Source organism: Mytilus galloprovincialis, chromosome 6, assembly GCF_965363235.1.
Source record: "Mytilus galloprovincialis chromosome 6, xbMytGall1.hap1.1, whole genome shotgun sequence".
Classification (NCBI taxonomy): domain Eukaryota; kingdom Metazoa; phylum Mollusca; class Bivalvia; order Mytilida; family Mytilidae; genus Mytilus; species Mytilus galloprovincialis.
Genome location: NC_134843.1, coordinates 41355514 through 41366888, shown reverse-complemented (window position 1 = coordinate 41366888; position 11375 = coordinate 41355514). Strand labels below are relative to the sequence as shown.

At 33.3% G+C, this 11375-nt stretch overlaps 1 protein-coding gene across 2 annotated transcripts; it reads left to right on the top strand.

Annotated features, from left to right (window-relative positions):
- The first annotated feature begins 4532 nt into the window (after positions 1-4532).
- LOC143079590 (uncharacterized) lies at positions 4533-11171 on the top strand. 2 transcript variants are annotated; one of them, XM_076255007.1, is made up of 2 exons: positions 4533-4694; positions 9372-11171. In XM_076255007.1, the coding sequence occupies exon 2, from the start codon at positions 9397-9399 to the stop codon at positions 11155-11157; it is 1761 nt and encodes a 586-aa protein (XP_076111122.1). In that variant the 5' UTR covers positions 4533-4694; positions 9372-9396; the 3' UTR covers positions 11158-11171. The 2 variants fall into 2 exon arrangements, with proteins under 2 accessions (XP_076111122.1, XP_076111123.1); XM_076255008.1 differs by having other exon boundaries at positions 4533-4718.
- Positions 11172-11375: the final 204 nt, after the last annotated feature.

Here is an 11375-nt window from a genome sequence, read left to right as displayed (position 1 = left end):
GTAAAGTTTGTCTCTTTTCATTACAACTTTTAATTTCTCTTTTCTCGCCTGTTTCGCTATTGGGTATAGCTTTCGTCGTTGTTCTTCTATTTCTGGTGGAAACTGCTCGTTTACACCGTAAAATGTATCTCTTAGATTTCGTCCTGCTTTTTTCACCATATCAAGGTCAGAATAATACAGGAATCTTGCAATAATTGGTCTCGGTTTCCCTGGCTCACTTTTACCAAATCTGTGAATGTTTCCAAATTCAAACGGTTTTTGGATCTTCATTTCATTGTGAATAAACTGTCTAATCTTCATTTCACAGTTTTCATCCCTTTGCTCTTGAAGTCCCGTGAAAATGAGATTATATTTCATAGACCTACATTGCATGTCCAGTAGTTTTCCTTTTAGCTTCTCATTATAACTTTCTAATTTTCTAAGTTCGTCTTTAATACTCTGAGAATCATTACCATCTCCGTTATTTCTCTTAAGTTGTTCGATATCTTTTTCTAAAGAGCAAGTTTTACTCTTCACTTCCTCAAAAAGATTACCAGTTCCTTCTGAACTTGTCTCCAAATCTGAAACCCTACTTTTCACATTTACTATGTCGGTTTCGACAGTAATAACTCTCGCTGTCAACGAGTTTAACTTATCGTTCATTTGAGTCAGTGTACTTGTATTTTTACTCGTGTTTTTCTCAATGGATACAAGCCTAGTGTCCATTCTATTTAACAGTGTTAAAACATTTTCTAGGACTGTAGCCACTTCGACTTCATCTCCATATAGCACATGTCTACTCTCTTGCAATATATCAGCTGTCGACTTTTTGTTTTTCTTATCTCCCATTTTTGACCCACTCAACTAGACCCTCAAGAGTTCTAGCACATTTCATATATACGTCGATGCGGATCGGACTGGGATCACAGGTAACTAGAAAATTCGATGAAATGGTGAAAATAGTCTTATCTGTGGGAACAGGAGGTCTAGGACCCAAAACACTAAAGATACTACATACTGTTGGTTGTTCCAAAAAGACGCAATTAACTCCAGTATTGCACATATTTCACATATTCCATAGCGAGCCTTATTATTTTTTTTTATGTTGATATAATAAAGTAAACTGGACCATATCATATAAGGTTAAAAGCACATAATATAATGACACAACCTTATCATATAAAGGTGTCTGCACATAATTGTTTATAAACGTTTTCTGAAATAACTGGTTTGAACATTTTTCTCTTAAACAAAGAACCGCGATAATTAGAAATTCAATGAAATATACATGGAAAAAAACAAATCAAAGAGAGGCAAAAGATACCAAAGGTATATTCAAAATCACCAGTTAAAATTAAAAAATACTGGCAATGCAATTTTAAAAGATGAAACGACGAAGAGACAACCAACAGTACATACAAGACAAGATAGACAACTACAAACTTTCACAACAACGCATGCGCTTCCGGGTGTTGTCCCCTACACGGAGCCCCACTGTCCTGGAGCCGGAGAGGCCGTCGGAAAACGTCAAGGTTCGGGCGTTCACTTTTAGAAAATGACCTTGCTACGCCACTGATGTGGAAGTTGTTTTGTCTTGTTTGCGACTTCGGGGAACTTAGTTTGAAAATACCTGTAATAGTCGCATTGATATTTACCACACCTTAAATAATATCTTCAGATGAAAAATACTCTGCTGGAAGAATATGTTGAAACTAAGAATTTAGGTCATAACAATTGAGGAGAGCAGATTGGCGTAAAAATGATGACGTTCGAGTCAAAACTAATTTGTTTTACTGTTGGGAGTGTAGGATGAGGGTCGAACCCTAAATAGTAGGGACAAGAATGGACACACCATTCAAATATCATGATACAGTTCTGACTTTTAATATGATGAAATATTTGACACATCACAAGTTTCTGACGAAGAACGAATGTAGTATAAGATGTTTAAAAGTTGAAATTGGATATTTACATATTATATATTGTCCAATATCCAAAATTTAAAAATATGATTAGATTCAACAAATCAATGAACCACAAGAATCTTTTTTTTGTTGAAAAACTTAATTTTGACCTTTTGCACCTAAATGTTGACCAATTTGAAAACGAAACGAAGCCCAAAATAAAATAAAAAACTAAATTCTAGATTCTGCATTTCAAGAGAACCACAATGAATACATTTTTGATAAATCAAGCAATTTGAAAGCTTAATTTGGACTCTTTGGACATTAATGTGGACCTTTTGAAATCGGGATTCAAAGTATAAACATCTAAATACACGTTTGATTCGGAATATAAAAAAAAACAAATAATTCATTTTTTATGAAATTAAACAGATTAATTTAGGACCAAAGGACACCCTTGAATTCATGATTTTGAATGAAACCCCATTGGAATTGGCCAAGAACTCAGAAAGTTTACTAGTGGCTTTCTTTACGTTTTATGTAATAGATATTCGGGGTTTGGTGCATGGGATTTTGACTCGAAGTTCCTGCACATCACCACTTGATGAAATCAATAATATAATTTTTGTCGCAATGAGACCTTTTGTTTCGAACTTGAGCATTATCTCACATATTACTGTGAGTTCGTGATGGCTCACTTGAGTCCGTTAGTTTTAAAGTAGAATACTCTACAGTTTGCGACGTTGGGAAGATGGGGAACAGGCATCAATTAACGAGTGAACATCACAATGGCCTCTAGTCGAGTTAAAAAGAGGATGAGGTTTGTGAAAATATATAAATGATCTTTATAGACCTTAATAGACATTCATTTGCTTTTCTGTAAACTGATACAATTGTTCAAATATATTATTTATTTATTTATTATATATACCTGTTGTCGTCAAATGGAAAGTAAGCTAATTTGCAAAAGTCTGACATTGTACAACAGCTAGTCGATCAAAATTAACAATTTTTGACCAGCCTGTTTACAAAATTAGAAGAGTATACAATCTAAACATGTCATAATATGAAAAAGTAGACGACATTAAGAGTTTACAAAGGTAAGATGATTTTATGTTCAACTGTTCTTTGACCTTGCTGTCAATATCATAAATATGGATAATAAAACGTGTGTATAAGTGAACAAATTAAACATCAATTATTATAATAGAAGGGGAATTCTGAGGTTAACATACAGTATTCACCAAAATACAATTTGACAAGTTTTAAATTGACTCTAGTCGAAATAGGTTATGAAAATAATTGACAATGAATATTAAAGATGCATGCTCACAGTCTTAGCTTAATACGAAATTTAAAAGCGTTGATTTTATTTGTATTTGTTTATTTGGTGAATGTTATTCTGTAATTATTGATATGTTGGTTTTTTTTTTCAATGTAAAAAAATATTAATACACCAGCGGCAAATATTTTATACAGATCCAAGTTGAAAAAGAAATGTTAATGATATGCACATTATCAAGCGGGAAATACAGAGGGACGGGGATAGGAAATATATATCATAATTGACATTTGCAAACAAAACCGCATCGGCCAGCGGCAGATGTCTGACATTTCAATATAGATCGTCTCTTGATCGTTTGTAATTTCTGATATGAGCATAGAGGATATTAATTTAACTGTTGTTTTTTTTTTTAATTTGTTGTCCTAATAAAAAAAAAGATGATGCAACAAATGACATCACAGCCTTTAAATTTCAGCATCAATAAAAAATCGTATTCAGTTATTCTGTCATCTAAATTGATAAAGCGCCATTGTGTTTATGTCTCTTTGGTTACATACAGTATCTTGTACTTAATCACTTATTCTTAGATCAAACTTCGCCACGGTCTTGTGCATTTCGGTTCTACAGAAATTTCAGGGTGCCAGTTTACAGTAAGTAGACGTTTATCAGTGAGTATCTACCACATTACCGCAGAAAATAAACTAATTCTCATTTGAACGTTCCTGATTAAGGTTAAACAAGAAAGACGCAAAACTTTAAAAAGTTATTTTCATTTTCTTGGATCTTACTCCTCCGTTAAAGTTGACCATGGATGCAATTGGCTATTAGTTTATGTCCTTTATGGTCACAAGCCTCATCTTTGGATCAAGTTCTTATACATTCTATTATCATTGATGGGGGGAGGGGGGAGTTCCTGATGAAGGTCAATCCAGAAAAGAATTTCGGACGCATTTAATTTATAAAGAGTTATTTTCATAAACATATCATACTCAACATGACACTCGGTAGCCATCAAGGTAATCAATCAATCACAGTTTGATACTCATGTCTTAACCGTCATTGTTTTATTCTCTAAACTCAACAAATTAAACATGTGCTAACGTCCCCGACTGTTCAGCACTTGTACTAGTCTTGTAGTTATGCGATCATTGAGGACGAGAACTAGTTTATCAACCGATATATTTTACTGTCGTTTCGTAATAAAATTTATAAAGACATCAACCTTCGAAAAAGTTTTTTATTTCCCCTTTTGTATTTGTTCATTCAAATTTTAAACATTATTTTTATTCATACATGCATGTAACAGTCTGTATGTGTATGCATAAATTTCTGACATATGGAGAGACGATAAAAATAAAACCATTTAAAACCACCATAAAACATGTGATATATTGAATTTAGTATTTTATCAAATTCACTTTACCTGAGAAGTGTGTATATCATACAGACACCTGTAGACAGTATGGCTTGTTTGATTAGAATGGACTACATTTTATACAAGGGCAGAGTGTACACGTAAAACAAAAGCAAGTATAATGATTAAATATTAGGTACTTTTGTTAAAAACTATTTCTTTTAACTGATGTCAAAGTTTGGAAAAGAATAACTGCATGTTTGAAAAGTAAACAAATCACTTGGAATTTATTGCATATTGGTATTTATTAGTTTTACTTGACTTACATAAGTAAACAGACTTGTTGTCTCGGTTCTAACTATACATAGAATGCAAATTTTGCGAAGACTTATTAAATGTCTTTTAATGCCCGTATTGTATTATTAAGATAGTTGTCGCTACTATATTACGTAACTGACAGATATTGATTAAAAACCACAACAAGCAAACGTTGCACATAATTTAGATATCTGTCAAGTACAAAATATGTTGTTTTTTTTTTACTTTTTCACTTTTATTGTTATTTTAAATATATAAAGGGGGTATAACAACTGCTTTTCTTGAGAGAGAAGGTTGGTTCCATAATCGTCGGACCCTGTAGGGTCAAAAATTAAAATTAAAAAAAAAAGATGCCGAAAATTCAAATTTGAAAGTCATCTCAAATTGCAAAATCAAAAGCCGAGTCAAGCACATTAATTGAATGGAATACAACCATACCCGTAGACAGGGGGTTCGGGGGTTCGAACGAACACCCCCCCCCCCCTTGAAAACAAATAAGTACTGTTAAAGTCAACATTCTGTTCGAATTGTGACTGTTAAAGTCGAGTTCGTGAGTCCAAATAACCCCCCTTGAAATTTCCTGGCTACGGGCCTGACAACAGTCATATTCCTGACTTGGTACAGGCATTTCCTTATTTAGAAAAGGGGCTTTTGAAACTCCCATCATTCTGTTCAAATTCAAAATCGTCTTTGTACCATGCTCACAATTACATGTATGAGAAAACCATGGTTTGTTAGAAAATGTTTTTTACTTTAACTACAATAATGTCAGACGGGTTTTATAGGTATAGAGACTTACAATATTGTGTTTTGTTAGTTTTATTATCAAGATAGGATTATTTATGAGATCCCAGCTATAAAAACGTATTCATCATATTTGTGAAATCGTTACTAAATCAATAAACAGTCGTGGATAATAGAAAATATATAGCGACACTCTCAGTGTGAAATAATGTATTAACTGGATCTATAGGAAAGTAACTATAAAGTCACTATATAATACTTTAAAGAAAATCTAGACAAAATGGGTATTTGTCATAAATATGTATAAAACAACTGTGATGTATTTGACACCATCGTGATTCACGTTCCAGGGAGATAATTTCATGGACCGTTGCAAATTTTTGGCTCTCCCTTGGCACCATTTGCGGGTATGAGGGTTTGGATGGGGTTAAATGATTAAAGAATAAAGCCCTTAAAAAATGAAGATTAGAGAATAACGGGCAAAAAAAATGAAGATTAGAGAAATGCGTGGTCTAATTTTTTGGAAGATTAGAGAAAAAAGGGGTGAAAATTAAATGTTTACAGAATAACAAATCCCCCCCCCCCCCTCCAGACCCTCGGTTATGGTCTTGAGGAACGATGATAGTCCGTCGGAAGGGGACGATAAATGGCTGACCCGTGTTAAGAGAGAGAACAATATTTCTTACACGTAAAAAGCACCCTTGTAGATTTCGAAAAATAGCAAGCTGTAAGACAGCACTCACACCTGCAAAGTTGAGAGGGATTAATATAAGTTGCAATATTCAATAACATGTTTCCCAATCCACTTTAAATAAATGTTTAAACTAATTCACTAGTGGACCAATTTTGGCCGGTGAGGTCAAACAAAACAACACATTCTACATGCGGTTATCAGTGAAACGAACATGTAATAGATTCGAGTCCAAAGAAGTTGTAAAAACTAGGAAATAAATTCCATTAAGAATTGAATGCTTCTTTTTGTAACTTTATTGGGGTGTAAAAGCGTTGACCGAAGTACATTTTATATGAGGCGCGGAAGCGCTTCATTTTAAAAATGTTCGCACGGTCAACGCTTTTACAACCCTATGAAGTTACAAACAGAAGTATTCTATACTTATAATTACATTGTTTAGCAAGGATAATGAAAACACGATTTTTATCAAGTTTTTATTTAATTCACCTGTGCACTTTATTTTATAAATTTTTATTGTGTAATGTAATTGCTTAAGGAATAACGCAAGATGTTAGACAATCAGAAAAAGGTATCATAATCGGAGAAAGGAATAAAGACCATTCACAATTTGTCTTACATTTGTTTTTCTCTTTTTTAATTAAATAAAAAAAATAAACCTTTCAAATATACATGTAGAGTTCATAAGATACAAATATTCCCTGTGGACACCTCCCCCCCCCCTTTTTTTATTTTCAACCCTCGAATTAAGCTTAGGAATCTACTTTAAATTAAAACCTTGCTTTCTAACTAATTTATTCATTTACCGGACCGGCAACTTTCTTTATTTAATACGAAAATCTACAGTGCCGTTATACACATGCATGTTGTTTGTTTGGAGTCCCCGCCGAAAAGAAAGAAATAGCCCAACTCCAAGATACTATATTCCTGCATCACGTGATTTTTTCCACGTGGAGCTTACATTTGAATAAATACCGAATATGGAAAGTGAAACTACAATTCAAAACATAAAGTCCGAAGGCACAAATAAGAAAAAGAAAGGGTTTTTTTTTGGCAAAGGGTGCGGGTAAATTCTCTCTGTGTTCAAAATATACATGAAATATTTGCCACTGCCCCTTTTCTGTTCTATGAATTCTAACCCTGAGTTTTCTATCTGTTACTCCATGCCAAGAAATCCTTGCTAAAACTTCCGGTCGACCCCCTACGGCAGTCATTAGTAGCTAAAGATTTGATTGCATTCAAGAAATTAATTTATGACCTTCATGTACGTGTCGCTTAGAACACGGCCATATACCGAATGGTCAATATTAATCATCCATGTAATTTGCTCTATGGGGTGTTTGCAGAATTTCAACGGGACAATTTCTTGGCATAGAAACATACATCTGATGTAATTATTCAATATTAAATTCCTTCATAGACAAAACCACTAAACTATCAATAACGACAATTCTAATGCAACAACGTCTGTAACGTTCATTTGATTGGATAAAGTCACATATTTACATGGCATCAATTGACAATTGATGCTATGGGACGTACGCGCAAGCGCAGACGGCATATGACAGATTTTAAATACATGTTTTAACGTTGTTTTCTGGCAGTTTCATTAGAATGGAGATAACACTATAGTATTTTAAGCTCCGACGGCATCAATTGGGGGAATTGACGGTCGCAAATACCCGTTTAGTGTCTCCGCTAACGTCGCCAGTAAACTTAATTTGCGACCATCAAATTCTCAATTGATGCCGTCGAAGTTAAAATACAATACAGTTATGGTTTTTTTTAACTGAGACATAGACATTTTAAGATATGTTGCGAGTTTATGTTAGTTTTGTGATCACTCGTCAGTTCCACAAATTGTATAACCATACTAGTGTCCAAATGGTGAGCATAATTTGCTCTGCATTGCATGTGAAAATTGTCCGATCATGCATGGATGAAACGCTCAAAATCATTCTAGTTCTGATTAATGTAGTTGAAAAAAGTAGCTGTTTTCTTAAAGATCCTGAACTTTATATTCATACATTTACCACATTTCAAACCGAGCCTTTTAATCTAGTTATGAAAAAATAATTAACATGATGTCAAAGATCTGCAACCAACAACGACAAATTGGGTCAAAGGGATCACAAAAATAACAGCTGTTATCATTACACAAGCAAATAATAGAACCACACTGACCCGGTTTTTTGACATGAGACACGTGGTGTAGTTTATAAAGTTTTAGTCGATACATAAAAATCTCATTGTCTACCTTTGACAAAAAAAACAAGGGAAAGGAGGAAATCACATAAAAAATATTAAAATTATGTTTTCAAAACAAACATGCTTACCACATTATTACCAGTACATTGTTTTCAGTAAAACAAAATACACACTAAATAATACTTTAACAGATTTACTATTACCGAAAGCTAGCTACAATACTATAGGTGTTGTTTCAGGGTAATATTTTAGAAGTCATACAGGCTAGTCTTTCAGTTGGTTTAAATGTTCTCAGATACGTAAACTTTTAAAAATTATGATTGAGTGACACGAACTTCTAGTCTTCTTTCAAAACTTGTGTTCTGACAGAGCAGGTGTTTCTCCATTTGAGAGTTCTGAATTACGTCTGGAAGTTTAAATGCGCCGAATTTTATTTGTGCTAAAACTGTCATTTATAACTTAATTGGGGCCTGGATGTAGTAAAGTTGAAACGAAAAGAATCATAAAATTAAGCATTTCTTTTTAATTTCAAACTTGACAAGAAGTATCACTAATTTCATACATGCACTAAAACGGTATTCGATTCCTCTGCAAAAGTGTCTGTATCACGTGATTTAGATGTTATTGCTACACAAGTATCTCTTGTTAAACCAATTTGTCCTCGAACATCTTTACAAGTGGCGTTAAACACAAAAACACAAATATTCTCATAAAAAACATGATTAAATCATACATGTAGATATTGATTAATGATGAAAGCTTTGTTGTCTATGCCAAACAATATGTGCTTTTGAAATGTGCCCAAACTTGGAGGTGGAATGTTTTTTAAATCTTAATTATTTCACATATCTTCTCTGCTATAATCTCAACATTGTCCTTCTTTTGCAGGTTATACTAAAATGAAGAAAACTGGATGGAAATGAAAATGGCAAAAACTTTATTATTCGTAGTGATATGTACAATGCGTATAAAAACGGCATTGCTCTGTCCGCCATTGTGTAACTGCAATGAAGATTACTACATATACTGTGATAGCGTCTCTTTACATGACCATCAGCTACCATTTGTATTGGCAGATGTTTCCGAAACTGCAACATACATTGATTTCAGCTACAACCTTTTACGAAATATCTCCGTTAATTTATTCACAAGATTTCAGCAGTTGAAATATTTGATATTTGCATATAACAATATTCAGAATATAGATCCGGGATCTTTTGACCAGTTACCGAATTTGTTTGTTCTCGATTTGAGAAATAATAAGCTTCAAACTGTTGAAAGCGATGTTCTTTCCGCACAGTCAATGCTAAGTCGGTTATATTTACAAAACAATAATATTAAATCTATCCATCCAGATGCTTTCCGGAATTTATTTCTTTTGAAAGAACTGCATCTACAAAGAAATAAATTAACTTCGTTACCATTAACGCTGTTCCGAGACATGCCGATGCTGTCTTCTTTGAAGTTGTTTGATAACGAATTAGAAATTCTTGCAGACGATACATTTTCAGGTTTGATATCTCTGCGGGAATTGCTTTTACAAAACAACGTCATTTCAAACTTATCACAAAAGGCGTTGCATGGCCTTTCTAAAGTCAAAACTTTATATATCCATGGCAACAAGATTGTGGGTATTGAAAAGATTCATTTCGATGGACTGCGATCGAGTATTCAGGTTTTAAACATATCCAATAATCAAATAGACGAAATCAAACAGGACACATTCAAAGACATGTATAATCTTAAAATTCTAGACCTATCAAACAATGATATACATGTTATAGAAAACTTTTCGTTCGATTTACTGTCCTTGGATCATTTATTAGTACAGGGCAATAGCTTAACACATTTATGGAAGACATATTTCACGGGAGCGAAAAAAATAATAAATCTTGATATAAGTTATAATAAGCTGACGGATATTTCAAGCGATGCGTTTGACAGTTTACTGAACTCTATTCGTACACTCAAATTACACAATAATCAAATAAAACATATCCATGTTGGTATGTTTCGAGGAATGAAGTATTTACAAGAACTTAACCTCGCTAACAATCAAATAATAAATATAGATTCGAATGGATTTGAAGACTTACAAAATTTGAAAGTGTTGAACCTACATAAAAATCAACTGGATACTGTGAATGGTAAATTCATACAAGGATTAACATCTCTTAGGGATTTATACCTAGACTGTAATCCACTTAAGACTGCAACCGGTTTCAGATTTATCAATCCTATTCACATTACAATGAACCTTACTTTGGTGGCGGTCATTGAAAACAGTGCTAACATATCCTGGCCTTTCAAACATGGCAGTCAGATTTATTGGTCTGTTACCGTTATTTGTGCACAACAAACCAAAAACTGCTTAGAAGATAGGAAACCAGAGTATTTCCCGCCATTTACGGACAGTGTTCACTTAGTCAATTTATCGCCAAGTTCTATGTTGTATATTTGTGTAAGTCCCATTTTTATTAACAGTAACATTATCATAAATCAGTGTTTATTTGTAAACACGTTGGCCAAAGCATCATCAACTGCAATAACTCCTACTCCAACGACGGCACCAGTTTCAACTGGTAAACAATTACATCCTATATATTTTTTGTATGCAAAGTTCAATTATATGTATTTTATTGTTATTTATCTTATACATGGTATACTTAAATAAACACAGTAATTTTATTTATGTTTTTTTTTTGTTTCAGGACAAGCGACATTATTGAAGTTCTGAAATGCAATGTATAAATTGTATTCTTTAACGAATATGGATTTGAATAAAATAAAAATGTAAAACCACGAGTAAAATCTCATATTCCAAGGGATTAGTTATCCCTTATCCCAAAAAAGGAAACGAAATGTGATCATACACAGCAAAAGGTACGCTAA